The 25,859-nt window shown below is 43.2% G+C and overlaps 1 protein-coding gene across 1 annotated transcript in view; it reads right to left on the bottom strand.

Moving 5' to 3' along the window:
- Positions 1-4,296: 4,296 nt before the first annotated feature.
- Positions 4,297-25,859, bottom strand: part of UMODL1 (uromodulin-like 1) — a 69,493-nt gene continuing 47,930 nt past the window's right edge. Inside the window, exons 14-21 of the mRNA XM_010000455.1 lie at positions 20,405-20,618; positions 18,782-18,919; positions 16,668-17,125; positions 15,831-15,973; positions 13,984-14,220; positions 13,133-13,292; positions 6,892-6,976; positions 4,297-4,484 (exon numbers count right to left, since the gene is read on the bottom strand). Coding sequence (XP_009998757.1) covers positions 4,297-4,484; positions 6,892-6,976; positions 13,133-13,292; positions 13,984-14,220; positions 15,831-15,973; positions 16,668-17,125; positions 18,782-18,919; positions 20,405-20,618 — 1,623 coding nt within the window. The remainder of the gene's footprint in view (positions 4,485-6,891; positions 6,977-13,132; positions 13,293-13,983; positions 14,221-15,830; positions 15,974-16,667; positions 17,126-18,781; positions 18,920-20,404; positions 20,619-25,859) is intronic.

Here is a 25,859-nt window from a genome sequence, read left to right as displayed (position 1 = left end):
CCTTACCACACTTTTCCTTAGTATCTCCAAACATTCTGGCGTTTTCTCAATTCATCTTTTATACTTGTTTCATGACTGTTTTTAGTGTCCATGTTTTTGTGTCTGTATTAAGTCTCTGAAACTCTTCTTTGTGCGGATTTCAGAGGAAAAAATCTGTTTTGGCAAAGAAGGGAAGGAGAGGCAGAGAGCACTGTCAGGGGAATTTACTGCATGTGGAAAGGTGCTGCACTGACAAGTCTCCTGTGTTACCCTCTGACAGACAGTGTCACGTCCAGACTATGTACCAAAGAGTGTCTGTAGCAAAAGGTAGTTGCTGTGCACCCAGCTAGAGGGAGGTGAATTGAAGAAAAAGGCAGAGATTCCCTGAAGACTTGAGGCTGAAGGACTGTCCACAATGGGCCTGCTAGGATTAGGAGACAGCAAGGGGAGAAGAGAAGTCTGCAAAAAAACGAGAGGGGTCTTGAAGAAAGGTAATATTTCTACAGATAGGATACTATTCAGTTGTAGGTTTGCCACAGGCCCTGCAGGACAAACCCCCAGGCAGAGATGTCACAGAGCAAAGCAAAGAAGCCATTAGGTGGCTCTGTGCTCTAGGCTTTCTACCAGATTATAGCCAACATCATGTTTTTAGATCAAATGCAGTTACATGTTTTCAGTTCCTTTAATTTGTTTCCTTCCGCAGCCTACAAGAAAACTTTCCGAACAGGCATTAAAAAATCTGCTTCTTTATATTTTAATGGACAGGGAAAATTTCCAATTGTCTCAGCTTTTTCCCAACCCTGCTGGGACCAAAGTTTGGCAACATTATAATACTAGAGAAAAAGTTAATAATGAGCATTTTGCACATCAGTCTTGTGTCCTCAGTTAACAATAGATTCATTGATACTATTGGCCTAAAGTGCTTCTTAGGAAACCATGTAAGAGGTCAAAAGTAAACATTCATATTTTATTTCTACACGTTTTTCAACCATTGTCTCCAATTATTATCTAGAGCCAGTGTTTCGTTAATAGAAGACAAGGTGGGCAACACAAGAAAGGAAAGTGAAGATAGTTATTCCTGCTTCTCTACAAGAGTTCTCCTTGGTCTCAGGACTACTTGTTTGGTGAAACAGCCTGATGACTGATGTGGGGAACTGACTACAGCAGTTTAAAATGACCCCTCAAAAGCCAACAAACCTTGTATGAGCAGCAGATGGGGTGAAACAGTAGAGATAGAGGGATCCTACTGTACCTCATACATTTCCTCATTCACAGGAAACACCTGTGAAAGGCCTCAAAGGAATTAGGGTATGTTCCTCTAAAAAGGTGACACTGTCAATAGCTCAATTTACTTGCCTCTATACCAATGCACACAGCATGGGTAACAGACAGGAGTTGGAAGTAGCTGTGCAGCCCAGCTAGCAAACTGCCATCTACACTGGATGCAGCAACCTGGTCTTCAGAGGTTGCCACATCCACACAGTACACATCTTAATACCTAAAAGGAAAATATAACTACAAAATTCAGCAATAAGTTACAGGAGTGCTTTTATTGAGACATTGAAACTCCACTAAACAGACTCAGATAGTCACAGTAGCAATTTCTGCTGAGCATGCACTGTATCAAAACCAAGCCACTGCTTTTCATTTCATCCTGAAGACTACTGCTCAGCTTTTGTAAGTGGCAGAACTCCACTGAAATCAATAGGCAAACCTCTAATCCTGTCACTTTCAGGCAGTTCAGGATTGTAAGTACTAAGAACGAGAAAAATATTTATAATAAAATAGCTTATCCTTTCACTATGTACAGAAAGCAAATTCGTATATTTGAGAGCAAACTGAGTAAGAGACTCCTACATAACAATATCTAATGGCTATGTTCATCAGACTCTAAGATTGGAAAGATAATTTTCAGTTTCATTAATAAATTGCAACCAAATGCATCTTTTTTTGTATTAGGATTTGGGAACTGATGTTTCATCAAGGAAAATACAAGTCAAAGATTTGTACTCCTTTTTAGATTTACTTGAGTCATAAGCAGAATGCAAATGAAATTTATTGATACATTTAAAAGGTGTATTTATAACCTCTAAGCTTGATTAGTACAACCTTTTGCAAAGTGTAGAAGTCATTTCCCAGTAACCATATTACCTATCAGAAACTGAACTAGGAGGATAGAAAAGCAGCTTTCCAATGCTATTCCAGTACCAAAATAGGAGTATCTAAATGGTACTAAGTAGTAAAAGGCTACTAAGAGCATTTGTGAGTTCAAGTTAATGACCAGTTTCCACTGAAGGGTTATCTATAACAGTGTCCATTGAACTTTAAGAGGAATTAGCTCATACACTGTAAATTACTGAATTGCCCAAGACCCTGACACAGCAGCCTCTGTCACTGTGTAGGAGGAGTGCATAAAGCAATTAGACCCAAGTGGTGCTGGGGACAAGTCACCTCACTGCTTTACTCTCCTATCTTCTAACATACTCACTGAAGTGGAGGTTTGGGTCAGCAGAGGGAAGAGTGCTCCAGGAAAAGAGTCCTGCTTACTGTGTGGAAAAGATTTTGGATCCAGTTTTTCTAGCTGAACAGACTGTTGTTGTAGCCAATGGAGCATGTAAGCTAAACCTTTGCTGCTGCGCTAATTGTAGGGTCTCACAGCCAGGCAAAATCCTGGCCAAATGTATAACTATTGTGTTGCAATTGGAGTGCTCTCACATGGGTGGGCAGCATGCTCTGCAGCACGACTGCATAATCATTGTGATCTAATTAAACAGAATACATAAGTACCAATTGACTTATCTGGAGAAACATGGGCTGTCAGTAGTAAAAATAGTTTTGTTTGGATTTTTTGTGTGTTTTTGTGTTTGTTTGGTTTTTTTCCCACTGTGTCCTTGTCAATTAAAGAATTTACAATCAAATCTCAAAACTCATGCTGAAGAAAATTCTGAGTAGGTAAAGCCGCAGATTCATGGTGCCTTACTTTATTTGATGGCAAATCCAATACGTGTTCTCCAGCTTCTGTATGCTTAAGGCATTGCACAATTAGGTCTTCAGCTTTGCTGTAGCTTAGAGCTTTGACCTCACCTTAAGTAAATAGTGAATTACAAACGGAAAGGAAATCTCTCAGGGTTTTTTGATTTACTTACTGGAATACTTATAGAAACATGCACCTTGTCAATAGTGTTGGCAGAACTAATGCTAACATGGGCACATAGCAATGTGGCACAGTGTGAGAGCCAAATGTTAGAACTTGAATAGAGAACCATTAAGTTGTTTTTTTTTTTCCCTTCTATTTTATCCACAGTAAAAACTGCTAAAATTAGCTTCAACCTGAAGCTGCAGTCACGACTAGTTCTTAGGACACCAGGGAAGAGCCAGACTGTTAAGAAACAAATGTAAAAGGGACACAGAAGCCTTTTATATGTGACAATAATTTGGAAAAGTCAGTGTTGCAACCAGTCATGACCACCATTGTGAAGAGTAATGAAATGCTAAGTGAGGGCAAGCTTCAGTTCTCCATGTGATGAGACACGACCCAACTAGAAAAAAATAAAAAGCAAACTAATCATGATTGAAAAAGGTAATCAACTACTTTCCAAAGAAAGTAAATACATAGGGAAGAAGAGATGAGTTGTTCCAGTATCTAAAAGGAGCCATTAGCTGAGACTTCAACATGCTGATCATGTATAAGCACTTTAAGTCTGAAAATACCATTTATGCTACATCATTGCACAACTCAAGAATTCCCATTACTATCAAGTGTTGCAATCATCTGTGACAACTGATGAGAGCATAATGATGCATGAAGACAAGCCATTCTTCTCCCTGCAAAGAGACTCAGAGGCTTCGTATACAGGTTTTAATTTAATGGACCTAGGTATGCCTTTTCCACTGTATTATAGTTCCTTTGTGCGACCTGTATCAGGGATGGAACTGTATAGCTGCTGGAGCTGTACCAAGGAGTTTCAGATACCTTCTCTTTGGTCTCTAGACAGACAGTCCATCCCAGTCTCTGGGACTGGTTGTTGGTGTTCTTCTGAAGTGGTGTGTCATTTACTCTGACTGAGACCAAAATGATTAAGGAAGATGAAGAAGAGAAGGCTGCCTTCCTCCTCCATAGTCTGGAGCACTTGTAATCAGGGATGAACAGAATGAATTTCATTCTTACTTCTACAACCTTCAACCACAGCAAACAGGACAAGAAGTTCAAATACCCTTAAGCAGAGGATGCTCATCTGGAAGCATTTAACCATTTCAGGAAGAGTAAACAGCTAAAAAAAGTAACTGGTCATGATTCATTTGGTAACCTGGAAATTGCTAATCATAGAACACTTGGTAGCTAAAGTTGTCAGACTTGATTCTGAAGTTGTATCTTCCCGTCTTTCGCTGGTAGCAGAAAATGAGAAGGCTCACAAATCCCAGCACAAAACCAAACACAGCAAAGACAATAAGGATGGTGTATCCAACTCCTATCCCAGTCTCCATCTCTCTCTTCAGATCAGACACTAAAAAAAAACAAGAGGTGAAAGAAAAAAAAAGCTTTGAAATTCCCAAGTCTTCCTGGGGTAAGAAACCAGCTTTGCCTACAAATTAGCCAGTATGTCTGCTGAAGCACAGAGCTGTAACACAGAAGTGAGTCAGCCTTTTGGGGAGGGTGATTGGCCTGTGAGCCACAGTCTAAGTTCTCTTTTTGCATACAAGTGTAGAGTCCCTGCAGACATGAGTATGATGTGTCTCTGGAATTGGACTCTACAATTTTCTGTTAACATAAGAATTAAAGGATCAGCACTGGTGACTTTCTGAACTGCTGCCTTACTTCCAGAATTACCCTAGAGGTGAAGCTTTCTCCCATTTTAACCCTGACCCCCATTTTTCTATTATTATTAAAAACTGCTGGATTTTCATTTATCTCATATGTAACAGCTAAACACAAAGTATTTAGGAAGGATTCTCCATGTGTGCTGGGTCTCTAAGCTCCTGTTCTCATCAGCAGAGACCTGGCTGGTGCAGTCAGTGGAGGCAGGTGAGTGGGTCACACTGAAGTGGTCACCAGGGGCTAAACTCTGTAGCCTGAGCACAGGCACCTGCTGCCATGTGAAAAGCCCAAGGGTGTCTCCAATGTCTGCACAGGCCTGGCAGACATGGCATGGGACCTGCAGGAGACCTATTATCTTCCAGACTAACACCCAGATGTTGAGGAGAAGGAAAGAATGGGGCACCATGGGTAACAAGCACTAAATGCCTATGAGTGGACAAGAGTCAAGTCCCTTGTTGCCAGCTGTCTCCCTAGGCCTCATTGACCATCAGCAGGACACGTTCACCTGGTTCACATGTAGACATTTCCAAGTATTTTCCAAATCCGCAAGAAGAATGCCCTCTCCCTTAAACATCATGCCTCTATTCATGTTTGTAGTGTACTCTTGTACACTTCTAATGCCTTCTTGTAAGTGCTTGATGCACCTACAAAAACATCTATTTGCATACATTTTCAGGACACCTCTTATTTAGCAAAGTACTTGTGCAATACCTGACGTGCACAGGAGACTAATGCATAGATGCCTGTAATTAGAGACAAAACCTTTGACAAAAAGGTCCTGTTGGCAACCACAGAAGTATGCAGTAGTGATGTCCGAGCTACCTAAAGTCCAGGGCATCATTCCAAGACAGGCCAAAGTAGTGTTGCACAATATATTTATGCTTATTTCTGAAAGAAATAGGAGACAACATCCAGTAGCGCCACCTTTGTCTAGGAATTGATGTAGCACAACCGAAACAAACCTCCTCTCATCAGAGTTCCTTTTGATTAGTGACAATTTTTCAATAGTACAGATTTATCAGGGCCTCCACTGAAAGTGGGAGTGAGATCTACTTGGTACATGCTGCACAAAGAAAGCTGTATTAATTGCTAAGATTTAAAAAAATAGCTAAGTCAGAATTGAACACTGAAGGCCTATTCTAACAGACTGATACTTGCATAAAACACAAGAAAAATACAATATGCTAAGTCAGAGTCTGTTTCAAGTTCTAAACTAACATTGTGACCATCACAATAGAGGAGAAAAAATAGCTTGAATCCATTAACTGTCCACCATTAACTTATCTCCATGGTCAAAAGAGCCTTAAGCGACTGGCAAAACAAGCAACCAGCAGGAGGAAAGGGGGTGACTTCTATGACTGTCTATGCGCAGTAGTGTTAAAACTTTGGTGTTGGTGTACACAAATACTCTCAACGAGTGTTTTACATGAGTAAGATATGAATGCAAATGGCTGGAGGAGACCGATGACTGATGATGTTAGAGGTCACAGTTGCCCTTGAAAACATCAATCAGGGTAAATGCAGGAGTGGCAGATGCATAACAAACTTGGCCTTGCTTGTACACAGGGCTGGTGTTGGCTCTGCTAACCTGTACTGTACCACTCTGCCAGATTAACAAAGGTGCTGTGCACCAGGGAGGCTCTGTCACCTTTCCACATGGTAGTCATGAAGCCAACACAAATTTCTTGCCTCCTCTGATTTTGGACTTCAGCACTCAATACAGTTGCAAGCCAACAACAGTGTAAACACTTGAAAAACTGCAATCTAAAAGATCAAAAATGCTTTCACGCTTTACAATTGTAATAACTAATTTTGTGGCTGTTGAACTTGCTACCCTGTGCAAATAGCTACATAAAGCACTTTATCCTTTCTTTTCTACATCCCCTTGACAAGCTGACAGTCACTTCATTGAGGAGGGCTCATGCTTTCCACACTGCCACATGACTTCAGTAAGAACATCTGCTCCTCAGAAAAATATGCAGAGGGGCAGGAAAACGTTGCGTCACTGTTTTTCAGGTTCCTTCACCAGTGACAAAGATTCTTAAAATGGTGGTTACTCTGTGCCCTTCTCTTGTAAGCCTCTATTGATTACTCACCAGCTGATTTACACAGGGGTCCCCAGGATGTTCTGTGGGCAGCAATGGTTTCACCAGTCTTCAGGGATCGAACTGCATGGCACCTCTGCAACAAAAATTCAAACACCAGCAAGTAATATGGCTTACTAACTAAAACCACAAAGCCTTCTGATGAGTGTGCAAGCCCCACTTATTGGGGCTTTTGCTTCTTAATGTTATATTTTGTTAAACTGAAACTAGCACCAAATGGAAGTTCAAAATAAGTTGCATTAGGGAAGCATAAGTATAAATCCTATAATGAGTCGCACTGCTGTGACCAGACATTTCACACAGAAAATCTCTTCTTCTCATTAGCTTTGTTTGTTTTAGAGAAACCTTATGGGAGAATAAATTTATTATTACTTGTATATGTCAGAGTTTTGCAAACATTTTTGGTTGTATGTTTTCCAATTTCAGTCCCTGCCAAGCTGTGTGTCATTGTGAAGCAACACACAACTCTTCAGTGACAAGTGAACTCCTAACCTGGAAGCTGCCAATTTGAAAGCCCTACTCTGTGAAATGTTGGGGATTAGCTGCTTTAGCTCTGTGTAGAATACTTTAGCATTACAGAATATACAGCACACTCATCTTCCCAGTACTTCCTTGGTAGCACCGTTTAGTTTGTTTTCTACCTTTTGGTTTTAAGTTGCAATCTAAATGTCTCTGTTGGGGAACCTTAGCCTGTTGACGTTACTCAAAAGGTCCTGTGGCTCTCCTGGAAGCACACATAAAAACAGAGAAACTGCAATACCATACTATGATCAGAAAAAGAAATCAGGGAACTGCAAGGGTGTCTTGCCAGCTTGTCTACACAAGAATGTCTCACTGCCATTACCAGCCTGGTTGCACAGAAAAACCTTTAAAATCCACTGTCAGCGACAGTGCCTTTAGTTGGGCCAGCCCCCACAAAAATACCCATGTAGCTGCAACTTTGGCCTACCATGGAATAGCTTTCCCAGCTAGTTGGACACATTCGAGAATATGGTTACATAGCTCCTCCCTGATGTAAAGGATTTTTTGGTTCCATGTGGCCATAGAGCAGCCACATTCCACCAAACATATACGTGATGGTGGCACATCGCTCCTCTTCCCATTCAAAGTAATGATTCTTACTCATTTCCTACTACATTGCTCCACAGCCTGTTTTTTTCTATTCTAAACTTTAGAGCATCTTACTCTCTCACACCAAGAAAACAATGAAAGACCAGATAAGAATAATATAAGAAGTAAGTCCCAATTCTGTGGGCAAAGAGGTGAAGAAAACCTGCCTTAAAGCAAGTTAGCATTCTCCAGAGTGTCAGACAAATTAGAGAGTCAGACCCCAGACCCTGGGTGCTTTCCCAACCCTCTTATATTATTGCCAAATGCACTCTGTTCTTGCTCTAATTTTCCTTGGTCTTTGCACCTCCTTCAGCTTCCTCTCCCTTCTTTGCAAAAGCTGTTGTCATCCTTTTGTAGCTGTGCCTAGAACTTGTCTTCTCCACATAATATTTTCATCTCAGTCTAAGACCATGAGGAGAGCAGGCAGAGCCAGCAGTAACAGAGGGCAGGGCAAGCAGGGCGAGTGGGTGAGTGTGAGAGGAGAGGTCCTTAAAACCAACTAGAAAAGAAAGAGGATTAAGCATGGTTTCCACCCAGGCAAAAGCTTCTGCCAGGAGGACTGGTGCAACCCAAACGGAGGTTCCCCACAGACATATGGGGCTCTGGGTCTCTGGCTGTAGGGAGTGCCACAGCCTGTCGCTCCCCCTGGAGAACAGCAGAGACACCAGCTGTGTCCTGTGTCAGCAGATAAGCTATCTTCTCGGCACGGTTGCACAGCTGGAGGAGGAAGGAGAGAGGCTTAGGAGTATCAGGGAGTGCAAGAGGGAGCTAGACTGTTGGTGCCATGACTTAGCCTCATGATGCAGACCTCTGCCTGTCCCCTGTCTGCCTGGCTGAGCGTGATGGCCTACGGGATGAGGAGCGACGGCAGTGAGTTTCTGCACGGCGAAAGCAGCATGGCAAGGGGGTCACCAGAGTTCCCCCTCTCCAGGTGACTTTGCAAGATAGATACAATGCTCTTCAAGTAGAACCAAACGGCAATGTGGATGATGGTTCACCAAACTTGGAGGTGTCACTGAGGCCAAGTCAGTCTGTACTTTGCATGGAAACCACCTCAGTTAAAAAAAAAAAGGCTGAGGTGTACTTGTCATAGATGACTCATTTCTAAAGGGAGTCAAAGGCCCTCTATGCAGGCCAGACCCACTTCTCAGGGAGGTCAGCTGCTTCCCTGGGGCCAGGGTTAAGGATATATGGAGGAAGCTCCCTACCCTAGTTTGGCCCTCAGACTATTACTCGTTACTGCTATTCCAAGTAGGCAGTGATGAGGTAGCTTCCAGAAGTCTAGGGGCAATGAAGAGAGATTTCTGGCCTCTGGAGATGGCCACTTAGGGGATCAGGAGCACATGTGGTGTTCTCCTCTATCCCACCAGTAGCAAGGATTGATGAGGGGATAAATAGGAAGAGCCAGAAGATTAACTCCTGGCTTCAGGACTGGTGCAGCAGTAAAGACTTTGGCTTTCTCGATCATGGATGGACCTACAGGGCACCAGGCATGGTGACAGGTGGGGGAAGCCTAACCCGGAGGGGGAGAAGGATCCTGGGGCGTGAGTTAGCAGGGCTCATCGAAAGGGCTTTAAACTAGGTTTGAAGGGGGATGGGGACAAAACCAGGCTCACCAGAGATGAGCATAAGGATGGCTGCCAGTCTGCTGTCCCAATCAAGGCAAGAAATGGGGATAAATGCGGCAACAAGAACATAGGCCTCACTAACAGGTTGGTAACCACGCAAGTGGTCGGGATATCTGTACTGTGGCTCAAGTGTGTATTTGCCAATGCCCAAAACATGGGAAATAAACAAGAGGAGTCAGAAGCTATTGTGCACCAGGGAGACCATGATATAATTGCCATCACAGGAATGTGGTGGGATGAGTCGCATGGTTGGAGCGCTGCAAAGGATGGCTACAGGCTCTTTAGAAGGGACAGGAAAGGCAAGAGAGGTGGTGGGGTGGCATTATATTTTAAGAAGTGCTTTGACTGCCTAGAATTCAATATTAGACACACCAAGGCAGAATGTATATGGATAAGGATAAAAGGGAATGCCAATGAGGCTGATATCCTAGTGGAAGTCTGCTACAGACCACCCGACCAGGATAAAGAGACTGACGAGATGTTCTTTCAACAACTTAGGTATGTCTCGCATTTGCTAGCCCTTGTTCTTGTGGGGGACTTCAACTTGCCAAATGTCTGCTGGAAGTACAACACAGCAGAACGGGGACAATCCAGGATGTTTCTGGAATGTGTAGAAGATAACTTCCTGCTCAGGATCAGGCCCAGCCAACATGGGTTTAGGAAAGGAAGGTCCTGCCTGACCAATCTCATCTCCTTCTATGACTGGGTGACCTGCCTGGTGGATGAGGGGAAGGCTGTGGATGTGCTCTACCTCGACTTCAGCAAGGCCTCTGACACAGTCTCCCACAGCATCGTCCTGGAGAAGCCAGCAATCCACAGCTTGGACAGGTGGGTCAAAAACTGGTTGGATGACTGGGTCCAGAGAGTGATGGTGAATGGAGCTGTATCCAGCTGACATCCAGTGACCAGCAGTGTCCCCCAGGGATCAGTGCTGGGCCCAGTCCTATCTTTATTGATGACCTGGACATGGGGATTGAGTCCACCCTCAGTAAGTTCGCAGATGACACCAAGCTGGGGGGGAGTGTTGATCTGCTGAAGGGTAGGAAGAAGCTGCAGGAGGACCTGGACAGTCTGGGTTGATGGGCAAAGGCCAATGGCATGAAATTCAACAAGACCAAGTGCAGGGTCCTGCACTTTGGCCACAACAACCCCAGGCAGCGCTACAGGCTGGGGGAAGAGTGGCTGGAGAGCAGCCCAGCAGAGAGGGACCTAGGAGCACTGGTTGACAACAGGTTGAACATGAACCAGCAGTGTGCTCAGGTGGCCCAGAAGGCCAATGGCATCCTGGCTTGTATCAGGAATAGTGTGGCCAGTAGGAGCAGGGATGTGATTCTCCCCCTGTACTCAGCACTGGTGAGGCCTCACCTCGAGTGCTGTGAGCAGTTCTGGGCCCCTCACTGCAAGAAGGATATTGGGGTGCTGGAGCAGGTCCAGAGGAGAGAAACAAGGCTGGTGAAAGGACTAGAGGGAAATTCTTACAGGGAATGGCTGAGGGAACTGTGGTTGTTTAGCCTGGAGAAGAGGAGACTCAGGGGGGACCTTATCACTCTCTTCAATTACCCAAAGGGAGGGTGTAGCCAGGAGGAGGCTGGGCTCTTTTTTCAGGCAACCAGCAACAAGACAAGAGGGCATGGCCTCAAGCTGCTCCAGGGGAGATTTAGCTTGGATATTAGGAAGCACTTCCTCACAGAGAGGGTGATTAGACATTGGAATGGCCTTCCCAGGGAAGTGGTGGAGGCACTATCCCTGAATGTGTTCAAGGAAAGGCTGGATGTGGCACTTAATGCCATGGTCTGGCTGATGTGGTGATAGGTCATAGGCTGGACTTGATGATCTTAAAGGTCTTTTCCAGCCTTGGTGACTCAGTGATTCTGTGGTACTGGATTCACTTTTCATAACGGTAAATTTTGCATAGGAGAAAGAACAATGTGTCTCATATGTGTCTATAAATAATACAGAAATGAATAACATAGAATACATGGAAGAGAGCCTCTCTGATAAACTGTGCTGTGCCTTATTTATTGCAGGTGTCAATCTCAATCCAACCTCATCTTGGGTTAGCAGAACTACTCCATCACAGACCTCTGTAATTCAGATTAAGCCAGTCCTTTAGTTAAATCTGTTCCTAAACTCTAATCTATTCAGTTAAAGCCTTCTCTAACAGCAAACCCAGCTCCTCCCAGAAAAGCAACTCCTTGATTCCTTTCAGCAGCCATAGCAGCCCACACAGTCCCTTTCCTGCCTATCCCTTTTATTCCCTTGCCTTGCATCCCACCCTCAAGTCCCTCCTCAGCTGTGCAGGACACAAGGAGCACTTGGGGAGGACACCACCTCCTCCAAAGGAGAGCATGGGCTGGGGTTGCTGGAGCACTGATTTTTAACATGCCAAGTCAGCTGTGAACCTGGGAGCCATCTTTCCATCTGTCAGTCATGTTTCCTGTCCCTACTAACCGTTTGGTTTTTTTCTTTTTAATCTGGAGGAAGCTTTATACTTTGAGAAAGGAAACTAGTATCTTCTGCTGGCCATTTTTAATTGTTTAGGAAGAGCTCATTTGCTTTATAATGGGCTTAAACTGAGTTATTTGAAGCTAAAGGAAAGTGTTAAACAATGGAGGAACACCAAGCTGCTAATGAAAACATCCTTGACAGAAAAAAAAGCCAGGAAGTTTGGCAGAGGGAGAGGACAATTCCTGTGTGTCTGCTGTAAGGGGGCAAAAAAAAAACAAAGACAAAACAAAAAAACAAAAAAAACAACCCACAAACATAAAACACAACCCACACCAAAAAAACCAAACAAACAAAATAAAACAAAACAAAACAAAACAACAATGGAAAGAACTAAAAAGAAACAAATCAATGCTTTGGAGCACAGAAAATTAGTAACTGAAGTAGTTATTAGAACATTGCTTGGTTTATTGCTTCAAAAAGAAATAGGGCTTCAAAAAGCCATCATGAACCCTATTAAATGTACAGCCCTAGAAACTTAAGTTTCTTCTGCCATTGAGGTTCCTTTCCTGGCACCTCAGTCCTCACCTGGAGAAGTATACCTCTAGGGCAATGAAAAAGGAAGGAAAAACATCCCAAATGTTTACCCAGGCTTTGCTGCTGACACTGCCAATAGGGGTGTTTGCTTTTCTGTGACATGTCCATCTGAGCTGACACATTTCTGAACAACCTATATCATTGTAGCTTCTGTTTATTGCCTTCTAGCCAACCCTAAGCAGACATTAAAGGTTCAGTTCTCAAGTTCCCCAACACTGATACCCATTTCTGTGCAAGCTCCATGCTTTTAGCTACAAGGATAAAGAACAGGAAAGGTGGACACTTCCACGTGGTTTTGGTCCTTTCCCACTCCTCCCTGCTCTCGGCAGAGAATAAAGGAAACCTTCAAGAGCTATTTTAAACCCTGTTTGGAAACATTACTCTTTGAATTCCACAACAGGACTGTAAATGGCATGTCAGAGAAAAACAGCGCATTGGAGCGAAACCCTTACCGTCCTGCAGGTGCTTCCTGGTGTCTCCATGCAAATACGAATTCTGCAGTGTAAGTAAACCACAGAATTGTTGACAAAGGAAAAGATTTTCATCTTAAACTGTGCTTTGCTTGAATTCCCATTCTCCAGCAGTGTGGTGTGTGTATTTGGGATGGGACAGCTGAAAAGGAAGAGAAAAGCTCCTTTAGAAAGATGCAGCCACACTTGCCATGAAGCAGCCCTCCAGCAGCACAGAGGTTGTAAGGGGATATTTGCTGTTTTATTCTCACAGTATCCAGATGAAATAGGAGACTCAAGAAGTGGCTGGAGAGTTGGAAAAGAAGGGAAACAGTGACAGAAAGGATTTAAACTCGGCTTCACCACACACACAGTGAAAGAACATATTATTAAAAGGAATAGCTTCTGCTACTGAGCAAAAGGACTATCCTGTATTTTAAGGTCTGTCAATTGCGAAACACAGGAATTAACTAACCTATACCTTCATTGATGAGAGTCACATAAGTTCCAGGTAATATCTGAACCACAGAGAAATAGAAAAAGCACACACTTCTCAATGGTCTTTCACTACTGACCAAAATCTATTTCCTCAGGTTAAAACTACAATTCCTTTACAAAACTGTGGAGAAGACAACCAAACTCAAGCCACTACCACATTACCCTTTGAAAATGTTTTATATTTGTACTTACCTTCCTTGTTCAAATAAGGTGTGACCAGTCAGAATGGTAAATGACTGTGCACATGAATTATGAGAAAACACATAAAAAGCATTTAAAATGTAGCACACTGGTAGTCAGCACCACTGAAAGATCCAAGATATGGCACATGCTGTTTGCAAGTGTCATTGCTGTACCTGTTGCTGATAAAAGCAAATGAGAGGGGATCCACTGAGTTATTAGTTGGAGTCGCCCAGCAGTCAGTGAGGACCACCTTGAGCTTGCTGTCTGCTCGTTGGATCCCCACTTCAATCAGTATATCCTCACTGGCAGAGACACTGAAATTTTTTGGTATTGGGGTGTTTCCAATAAATAACTGCATTTCTGTTCTGAAGTGCCCAGATCCATGCAAATCCTCAAAGATGGTGTAAAGTCTGAAACAACAATTAACCTCCTTTAAAGACCATAAATTTGACTGTGCATTTCTATAAATCAGTGCCTGTTTCTCCATCTCCTGTGCATTTTAGTAGTGAAGAGTTACCTACAGTCCAAATGTTAGGATACTGTAGAAGAGCAGTGTAAAAACGCATCACGTTTTTAGTTGGGAAGGTGGGGAGCATGGAAACACAAGCGGGAAAATCCAGAGTGGAATGTCTTGGTAAACCAAATAAAGCAGAGAAGATATTTGAGTGGATCTGAAGGGGAACAAGACTACAAACTGTCTGAAAGTTGAAAATAAGGAGAGTAAAAGATTAGCGAAGAAAAGCCGAAAAAAAAAAAAAAATGTATATGGCATAATTCAAACAACTAGACGTATGATGAAAGTGAGTTTGTAAGTCCAAGAATAAGGTGTTTCCAATAAATAACTGCATTTCTGTTCTGAAGTGCCCAGATCCATGCAAATCCTCAAAGATGGTGTAAAGTCTGAAACAACAATTAACCTCCTTTAAAGACCATAAATTTGACTGTGCATTTCTATAAATCAGTGCCTGTTTCTCCATCTCCTGTGCATTTTAGTAGTGAAGAGTTACCTACAGTCCAAATGTTAGGATACTGTAGAAGAGCAGTGTAAAAACGCATCACGTTTTTAGTTGGGAAGGTGGGGAGCATGGAAACACAAGCGGGAAAATCCAGAGTGGAATGTCTTGGTAAACCAAATAAAGCAGAGAAGATATTTGAGTGGATCTGAAGGGGAACAAGACTACAAACTGTCTGAAAGTTGAAAATAAGGAGAGTAAAAGATTAGCGAAGAAAAGCCGAAAAAAAAAAAAATAAGGAGAAGGGAGAAATCTGAACAATGAGTGAGATGAGAAAATTATAGAGCTCAGAGAAGGTGCTGACAAAGACTTTGCAGGAAGATAGAAATAAAAATACAGTGTCTGGAGGGTCAAGAAACAGAAAGTGGATTTGGTGATGATAGCTTAAGTATGGTGCAAGGCCAGAGAGAGGAGGTGCAGAACACACACCATCAAAGCAAAACTTGTGCTGCCACCTTCACTGTGAACATGTATTTGCTTTTCTGTGAACAGTGGATTTGATTCCATCTTATTTGAAGATGGAGCCTTCCATAAGAAAGGTATTTGCATTGTGTATCTTTTTTCAAGTTGATCAAAGAGAGATTTGTGGGGATTAAAAACTGCCATCTTCAGCACCCACATAACAGTCTGCATGCCTACACACTATTGTTATGGTCCAAAGGCAGGAAAATATTGATATTACTACATGTGATTGCCTAGGAAGGCAAAATAAAGTCAGAAATTCTGGCTCCCAAACTTGCATCAGTAGCTTCCAAAAGTTTATTTTCATCTATGGTTTAGCCAGGCGATGGCCAAGCTTGTTGACCATTGGATCCATTCACACATTAGATGGAGTTGGAGAGATGCACATAGCAAGGATCACCTGAGCACAGGACTTGCAGGATGCCAGACTACTTATCACAGAAAGTCCTGTGACTGGATACAGCTTAGGTCCCTGGGGATTCTTCCGAATGCATCAGTGCTCAGCCACACAACAGCACTTCAAAGAAGAGAGAGTTGTTACTTACCCCTCTGCAGTGTATCCAGAGGAAGTCAAGAGATTGTTTTGAAACACACAGTGAATGGGACTGGCAACTTTTAAGTGGTGGATAACTCCCTGAGCAGAAACATCATTCCGAAGGATGTTTTTCACTACAGTATTAGTCATGTTCTGCAACACAGAAAGAAGAAAGCACAACTTGTGAACAGCGTTTCCAAGGACATAGCAGAGCTACAGGGTTACCAGATTTGAGTGCTTAGGTATTCTGCATTCTCCTGGCTGCAAAAATCAAATAGATTAAACCTCTAGTATCTTAGTTCCTGTACAGGGAGACAATGAAAATCCACCAGCCTTCCTCCTCATCCTCAGTCTGCAATGATCATTGCTCCACAAGGGAGTTTCTACACTTTATCGTAGCCAGAGTTCAGCCTTTGTTTTGGGATTAAAAGAAAGAGTCAGCACTCATTGTCCCCACTACTGGTACCACTTGGAGTATTTGTCTAAATACAATTATGAGATTCCTTTTAAGAAGAGAAGACCCTGGCAGCTGTAAAGGGAACCCAGAGAGGCATGGAAAGTGACTCTCAGTTTGGAAAGCCCCCTGAGTTTTTCTGCCTGACCTCAGGGATTCCCCTTCTCTTTCTTGCATGCCCCTTGTGCCAAACAGGTAACTTTCCATCACAGGAAAGAAGTTTCTTTCTACAAAAATATTAGTCCAACTTTTCAGCAACTAGTAGATTGTGCTCTTAGCTAAGGTTCTGCCATTGTTCTTCCCTTTACACCACATTGCTTGCCCCCTCCCTCCCACTCCAAAAGAAAAATATGCTCTGGGACTTCTTCACATTCACTGCCTCAGGGGACTTACAGTCTCAACTTCAGTGCCACAGTCACTCCAGCCTGCCTGCAGCACAACGTGGGTGCCATTGCTGATGCTCACGTTGCAGCGAGGCTCCCCCAGGTACAGGGAGGTTTCAGGGATAGACTCCTGCTCTAAAAATCTCTTCTGGACAGCAAGGACAATCTTCTCAATTTCACAAAACACTCTTACTGCATCTTTAATGGAAATCTCCTGGGCAGGTTGAACAAGGGGGACAGGAGATGCTTGAGGAGAAACCTTGGGACTTGACACAGGATCCCTGGTGAGAGAAGGCAGCACCACACTGGAGGACATGGTGTCCTCCAGGGCTTTGTGCTTAGTAGTAGAGAAGTTCAATGAAGCGGTGGAAGAAATGTGAGTCGAAGTTTGCAAAGCTGTCACAGGTAACACTGTGTTGTGTACAGGTTTCTTGTCCATCACTGTTGTCTTCTTGCTGAGAGGAAATGCTGAAGCCAAAAATAAAGGTACTGTTGTAATTTACAGGTTCAGGTCAATTGCATAAGGCAAAAGCAAGATCTTAGGAGGAAACTCACAGTTACTGGCAGGAAACTATCTTTTGTTTTTTTAACCCACTCTACTTACTGTCAAAAATGTGGCTTTTTTAAAAGAAAAAGCTCAAGAGATACATAAAGTGCCTGTGAGTAAAGCTGAAGTGCTTTCTTTCCTGAATGCTGCACAGACTTGTGTCCTCAAGTACAACACCTATATACAGCTTTTGGAGGATCAGTTCTTGCAAGTGATCCCCAGTTGTAAGTCGTTCAGCAAATGTTCCTATGTTTTGCCAAGCACTGTGGGAGATTGCACACTGTGGGTATAAAGTAGAGCAGTTTGTTAAAAAATCTGGCTGCATTTGTGACCTGTTGGTACCCAAAATATATGACCCTGAGTGCTTCAAAACACTCATTTTGAGGGAAGTGCAGGACAAATCACATGTAGCAGGCCCACACTGCGCATGTGTGCCCTGAGAAGGACAGTTGAACAAATGTGTTAGGAGCAATATTTAATGGTTTCAGGAAGAAAACAAGCAGTAGAAAAAGGGAAGCACAGGTTGAGATCAATGTGTATGTCAAATACTTGACATTCAGCACAGGTTCTTGGGGTTGCCCCACGACTCCTTGCTGGTCAAAACCACCTGAATTTTCATCCTCCACTGACTTAGAGAGCACTGAGATACTGAATTCCATTTGCAGTGAAACACAAAGGATATGTCTCATTGCACAGAAATTCTCTTAAATAGTTTCAATAGGTTGTACATACAAAATAGCATCTACTTCCCAAGCCACATATAAAATCTGTACATATATATATCTGTGTGTATGTGTTCTTCTGGAACTGCCCAGCTTTCAGATATGTCCCAAATTAAAATGTTGCTGATTTGAATGTGAAAGGAGGAAAAAGAAAAGTCTAAGCTCTCTCAGAGATTAATTTTTCAAAAGCTCATCGCTGTAATGCCAAATATCTTGGTTAAACAAAACAGAGCAAAGGTTGGTATCAGTTGACAAATCCTTGTGACTTCAGTCACAGAGCAGCTTATCACTGTGGTTACAAAAACAAATAGAAACTACTGAAGAAGCCTAAAATATTTTAGGAGCTTAAAGACCCATCATACATCAGCTAACAAATTATTTAAGGAAAGGGAGGAGCAAGATTCATTGACTCATACAAAAAAAAACCAGTTTGTAATATGAACATTTCATCCCTGCTGCCACACAGAGGTCAAACTGTGTACCTAGTGCTTTCTGTTCCCTTCTCTATTATCTCTGCTGTCCCCTCTGCTGCTGCTAATTAAAATCAGTAACAATCTTGACAATCCTGTCTAATTTTAATGGCAAATATGAGAAAACAGACACATAAAAGAACCTCACAAAGACAGCATTAAATTTTAAAATAGTAAATAATATAGTAAACTCTCATGAGAGAGTATTGCCATCAGAAACGCTTAAAGACATCTGCAAGATATTTCCAATTAGGATCCAGCTGAAAACAATGAACCAAATTTATCCCTGTCAAAATTTCGAGACCCGTGGCAAGTGTGACCACAATCCAGTAAAGACCATATCACTAGGAGTTCAGTTAGCCATTAGATGATTTTTAAAAATTGCCTTCACAGCTTCTTCCAGGCCTTTCTGGATGCACATCAGCAAATCCTTCATTGCAGCTGCACTCGTAAAACCCAAGTGTGTTAAAGCACGATGCATCCGGGGAGCAGTCGTCATCTTCACTTTCACACTCATCATAATCTGTTGGGTATATTTAAGCAAAAGACAAAGGTGGAGAGTGTATAAATGAAAAAGTGATGGTTCTGAAATGGAAGCACGTGGCATTACACCTCTTCAGTGTCATACTCTACCGGATATGTCAGGCAGCTGCTGCATCTAGGAGAGGTTGGTACCAGAAGCCCAGCCTAGAGGGCCAATTGCCAGGCACTGAAATCCCTCCAGGAGCTGTGCTACCAATGATTCTCAGGCAGATACTCACTGAAATGGAGGCAACCTGCTGCAGAGCTCCTATCCTCCTGAACTGTGCCCAAGGGGACACTTCTAACCCTGCTGGCTTCCTCAGCTGCTACCCCCATTTCACACTCCTGAGGAGACGGTCAGCCAGTGCTCGGCATGAGTGAAGCAGGAGGGTTGTGGCTGGTCCAAGTTGCAGTCTAGTTGTTTTCTTAATTTTTACCTGGACAAAATATCTACTTTTGAAAATAAAAATATGCTTTACTTCCCTTTCTCTTCCCAAGGTCTGATTGTAACTGGACAAATAAGGACGTACCACCTTAGATAGGACTCAGAAAGCAGCACCAACCACCTGCTCTATGGTCACCTGGCCCTAAAACAAATAATTTGTTTTAGCACAGGTTCAAGGGGGGTGGGCACTCTACAAAGCACTAACATGAGGTAGTCATGATCTTACTATTTAACATGTTATATATGACTTTCCAGATTCACAGCTGTAACAGGCAGAGCATGTACAGGGCAGACAGGTTTCTGACGTAATTCTATGGTGAGATTTTAACAATACTCTCTGGACAAATGTGTCCTGCTTAGGATACAGAATTTGGGATTTTTTTCAGAAATGACACAAAGATTTGCAAAACAGAATACAACAACAGTTAGTCAAGAGACTGATGTTTCTTGTTACTGACATAAATTACATATAAAGGAAAAGAAATATAATCAGCCATTGTGCTGGCCTTGGCAAAGTGTGGACTATAATCTGAACTCCTGACCCACAGGGGTGTGAGAAAAATACATATTCCCAATGCAGAAGAATTTACATGTTCCTTTATTTGATTCTTGAGGTTTCTGTCTCATGCAAAATTATCAGTGCAAAGCTGGGGGTTGTGTGTTTCAAAATTCTTTTAACCAGAGCTAGTTATGGCTGTGTACAGGGACCTTCTTTTCTATATAATTCATTCTAGCTACAGTGAAACAAAACAGAACAGAACAAAACAAACAAAGAAAAACCAAACCAACAAAACCAAACAAACAAACACGCAAACAAAACACAGTCAGTTTTGTCCTTCTGGATCATTATTACCCTTCTTATTTAATCTTTTGATGTTCTCTGAAAAAGCTTATTGGATAGATAAGCAGGAGCAATATATGGAGTGAGAATGGCTTTTCATCCATTTTACAGATCCTTTCACCTCAAAATATACAGAAAAATAATAGGCTTTATAATCTTTCTAGATCCAAGGAAGCATTAGGATATGAGCTGCTCCTTACCATGTATGGAGAGACTGCTCTTGTCAACTGTGAAATAGGAGCTCTGTTCAAAGGCATCATGAAAAGCGGTGATGACGCTGTAGATATCCACATCTTCTGCAATCAGTAAGTTGAAACTTACCACTGTGCTCCCATTAGTTATACCCGTTATCAACACTTTAATCAAACCAGCATCCATCTGCTGAAGAACCTCAAGGGGCAGAGATTTATGTACCTGGAATAAAAAAAGAAAAATGCGTATGGAGATGAACAGATAGAAGCAATTACAATTTAGGCTTTGTGCACTGCCTAGAAGAGAGCATTATGCATTATAATTGTGCTTCATACTCTGGAGGGAAGCAGCAGAAAATTGACTTTTTCCTTTGTAATGTTTCCACTCTACAGCAGCTGAAAGATAAGGTATGTATTTAACTGTGAATATTAAACTAGCAAAGAGATTAAGATACCTCATCTGTCATTTGGCACAGGTCCCTGATTCTGGTAAGAGCGAGGGAGGGAGGAGACTGCAGAGAAGCTGCTGTGTTCTGCCTCTCAAAATGCCTCCAGGAAGAGGGAGCAACCCAAGACAAGGAGGAGCTGCCGATGAAAATGAAGGTGCCTCCTGACACCATGCTGCATATACATCTCAGAGATCTCCCTCAGCTCAGGTACATTAGAGGTTATAGCAGAACACCCTCAAGCCTTTCTTCACAGTGATTTCTCACCAGAGCCAAGCAAATAACACCTCTTTTTAAATGCCCAGACCAGGGTAAAAAAACCCCAAAAAAACAGAAAGGTGTTTCATTTAATCATCCCTGCCACACAGTTCAACTTCCCATCAAGCTAGTCCTCAACCTGATTTCAGAAATAGTCCATTAAAGTCTTCCCTGAGGAGTATCATATTATTTCTGCAAATTCTGGCTGTCGTCAGGGCACACAGCCTTGACTCACAGCCCTCCTCAAGAGTCCCAGAGCCAGGAAATTACTCTGAGCTATTTTGAACAAGGAAACTCAAGGTATTGCAGCACAAAATCACAGCTGAGCTTACATCAGTCTAGAGAAATCAATAAAATAAACATCACAGTCAGTACACGGTAACATTAGATTTCTCCAGTGGCCTAAGAAAGAAAATGCCACCTTTTTCAAAGCATACTGAGCCTTAGTCATTATAGCCTCAGAAGCCACCTCCTTTACCACACTGGAGAGCAGGATGGTCTGCTTTCTGTGGGATGGGAAAACACAGCCCTCAGCTGGGCTGCTCAGGTTGTCCACTGTCCAGCTCAGATGGAGGCACCAACACCTCTTGAAGAGATTAACAGACTGGAGCTGTGTTCGACCTCTTCCACCCTCCAAGGCCGGATGGCACCTCCAGAGGGCAGCTGCCCATGGGAACATCTCTTCCTACTCCCACAGGAGGGCAGTCCATGGGGCAGGGCAGCCAGGCACACCCAGGAGCCTGGTGGTGATGTACAACAGCTTTTGCATTTCCAGCACCATGCCCCTTCATCTCCAGGCCAAGCACCAGCCACAGGAGGAGCAGCCACAGGTCAGATGGCATTATCTCACAGGACCAACTCCGAACAAGACACAAGGCTAATATTAACTCAGCTTTAAAGAGCACATTGACAAAACTTTATACACGTAAATACAGACCTATTCCTGAGAATCTCACCACAAAGAGAAAATGGCAAACATCCACAAGTGCTCCCCGAGGTCCCTTTTCCTCTAGTCACCCAGACAAGAAGCCCGATAAGATTGCATTGGGCTCCCTGCCTATTTGCATGTCCCAGGGGAAAGCAGGGCAAACACATGGAGGTCTGCATGCATCTAACCACATGGGCAGAGCACATACCTGAAGACCAGATGTCACGGTAAGCACAGGCTGAATGATGCCATCCAGCAATGCAATAAACTTTCCCTTTAGAATGTAATCTTTTCTGCTCTACCTTTCTCAAGAAGATGCTCACAGATCCTGTGTATTTCTTAGTATCTTTCATATGTGTCTGGGAAGTCTTTTTACATTCTTTCACACTTGCAAATAAAAAGTGCAGCAACACAGGTTGTGGGACATAACTTCCAAACCTGCATCAGGGAAGGCAGTACAGTTCTAAGCTATTGGTATTAAAGCTGCACTTAGAAAGTGCCAGGAAAAGTGCAACAGACAACTGCCCATGGTAGGAGAGCAGATCCCAGCAGTGTGTGAAGGACAAATCCCATACCATTCCTGTGAACCCTTCTGAGCCTGGAATACACATAGTTTCCTTGTACATAGCAACCACTAGCTTCAGTGCAAACACAGGATGGAAACAGTCACAGAAACATCTGAATGTTTGTGATTTCTCAGGATACTTGCTCTTTGCCTTAGCTCTCCTGTGGCTGTCAGGCTCCCAGGAGATGCCAGCAGAGAGACAGGCACAGAGCAGCAGAGGTAGCTGCACCGTAAGTGCCAGGTGAGCTGCACTTGGCTCGGGTGAGAGCCGGCACATCACTGCCCTGTGCAGGAGAGTCACACACCTCTTTCCCAGCATCTCACTCTGTTCTAGGGCTTCTCTTTACGGTTCACAGCTCACTTCCTTCCCTAGCTCAAACTTCTGGATAATTAAGGGGGCAGATGGAGGCTACACTGCAGTCAGTTCCAGCCCCTTCTTCCTCTACACATCTTCTGCAGGAAATATCTGGAGCAGCAGGGCTGGATTTCAGCCATGAGTTTAAGGCAGAGCTTATGACAGAAGTGTAATGCTCAGGAAAAGCCCAGGGAAGAGGCAAGGCAAGGCTCAGCAGTGGGAGCTGACAGGAGAAGCAGCTTCATTTCACTTGCACCCATGCATTGGGCCCCTCAGTTCAAGAAGGACAGGGAAGTGCTTGAAAGAGTCCAGCGCAGAGCTACAAAGATGATTAAGGGAGTGGAACATCTCCCTTATGAGGAAAGGCTGAGGGAGCTGGGTCTCTTTAGCTTGGAGAAAAGGAGACTGAGGGGTGACCTCATCAATGTTTACAAATATATAAGGGGTGAGTGTCAGGGAGATGGAGTTAGGCTTTTCTCAGTGATGAACAGTGATAGGACAAGGGGTAATGAGTGTAAATTGGAGCATAGGAAGTTCAAGGTGAATATCCGAAAAAAATTTTTACTGTAAGAGTGACAGAGCACTGGAACAGGCTGCCCAGGGAGGTTGTGGAGTCTCCTTCACTGGAGACATTCAAAACCAACCTGGATGCATTCCTATGTGATGTACTCTAGGTGACCCTGCTCTGGCAGGGGGGTTGGACTAGATGATCTCTCAAGGTCCCTTCCAGCCCCTAAGATTCTATGATTCTATGATTCTATAGAGCTTGTGCATTTTGTGCTGGATTCTCCCAGGTGACCACAGCTCTTGCACATCTACGTGCCAAGCCTGACTCCCCTGCTTCCTGTGTGCTATCCAGCCTCGAGTTACTTGCCTGCTGTGTATTACCCAGCCCTGCAGACAGGCCCAGATTTTGCAGACATGCTGCAGCCCATTTCTGTGTTGTCAGAGCTGATGTGTGTTGCACGTGCTTGGTGAAAAGGTAACACGCATGGAACAAACCCCCTGCGAGCACCTGGAAGGGATGCCCACACACCTGAAGTCCCAAACAGCAAACCTTGCATGCCCCATGGGACATACAGGCAGAGTTGTGAGGATAGACAGAGCTAAATTCATTGTGAAAGCCTGGACAGACCATAGGCTGTCCTTGTTAGCCCCAAAATCTCCCGTTTCACCAAGCCAGGGTGCTCTTGGGCCTCTTCTCCTCTCCCTTTCTGCTTTTCCACAAGCATCAGCCCTAGAGGGGCTGAGGTCAGCCCTAAGTTTTCATCGTTCATCGTTTTTGTCAGGACACTAAATACACATACCTGTGAGGTCCTCTTAGCCCGTCCCCAATTTCACATGTACTCCCTTTTCATCTATCCTGAATATTTAATTTTAGTAGTGCTTCTTTTTACTTAGGGCTCTGGAAAATGTTGTCTTTGTTTGTTTGTTTGTGTTGTCCTTATTCATATTTTTCCTCACAATGCAGGACTAGGAGCTTGAAAAGTGTCAGGGGACATTCACAGTATTTGTATTTAGCCACTAGGTGACACTACAAAACCCTTTATCTAGTAGGCTACCGGATTTCACGACGGGTACCACATCCTACGTTATCAAAGTCATGGTAGATTAAGTGCAGCTAGAAAAAAAAGGAAGAGTGAACTTTTTAGAAGGAAATGTTCAATATTAGATTTTCTCACTAGACAAATAAATTATCTTGGGATCCATGATTTTATCTACAATTTCTGTAGCACACAAAGGAAACCTAAGCAGTGCCAGACCAGCGTGCCAGAAGAGCCACAAGAATGGAAGAGAACATGATCAAAATTAACACCAGCATTGAGGAAAGGGAATGTCCCTGGCTCAGTAAAGAAAAACAGGAGGCAGACAAGGTCTAAGTTCAGGGCCAGATGGAAGTCCCACTAAATCAAATTTAACAGGTTGGGAAAGACCAATAGCTTTTTTGAGCAACAGGAGGGTGGCCAACCCAGGTTGTGAGGCTCACCCCATGGGTGGCTGAAGCATGTTTGCAGGTTTTCTGGGACCACCCATCCATAGGTCCCAGGCAAAATGTCAGCAGCTTGTTGGAACTATTGTGGTTGCCTGCACAGGATCTTGCATGGCTGGCAGAGCAGGGAATGCACTGGCAGTCTGGAAACTGGAAATTGGTAAGTAAAGGGTACACTAATTTGAACAGAACCCTGCATGAAGGCTACTTTTTCAAAAACAGTCCCCACTGCACCTTCAGAGAGAAGGTACTAGAGCACACATCTGCCCAGACTCCATCACCAGCAGCTTTAAGAATATCTCATATTGTGGATAAACTCAAATTAACAAAAGAGGTGAAATTACACTGGAATAAGGAAACTGCCCTAATCCCTGGTTCAACACTCATTCCATATTCAGATAGCTTTACCTGCAATCTTCTTGTGTGCATTAAGCTACATCAAACAAAGGCTACGACACTTCTAAATTAGGAGGGTCACCTTGATAAGGCAATATCATTTATTAGTTTCTCATTTTTTGTCAATCAGTTAAGTTTAAGACACTCAAATTCAAAACAACCTTTCCACTCAAGAATTAAACGCACCTCAGTTAAAACAGTTTCAATTAAAACCTTTTTTTCCTGATTCATTTTCTGGAGAACAAGCCATAGCTGCCATGATATTCTTCTTGGCTGTTGCAAAAGACAGGCTGAGCGAGACCCAAGAAGACTAAAATATTCTCTTGCCCTTAGCTATGTTGTTCTCCATCTGCACTGCAAGAAGGATGGTGAAGGTAGCCTGGACAATGACAGTGCAAGCTGTCACATCACGGTTTTACCTCATTCTCATCTACACATTATTTAAAAGATGATATTTCCATTTGCTGTGCTGCCAATTTAACCTCATGGCACTTAAGTACGGGGGAAGCTCTACACTAAAGAGCAT

The sequence above is a fragment of the Chaetura pelagica genome, unplaced genomic scaffold, assembly GCF_000747805.2.
Source record: "Chaetura pelagica isolate M959 unplaced genomic scaffold, ChaPel_1.0 scaffold244, whole genome shotgun sequence".
NCBI lineage: Eukaryota > Metazoa > Chordata > Aves > Apodiformes > Apodidae > Chaetura > Chaetura pelagica.
Note: the sequence above shows the minus strand (reverse complement) of the source record. Positions and strands in the feature narration are given on the sequence as shown.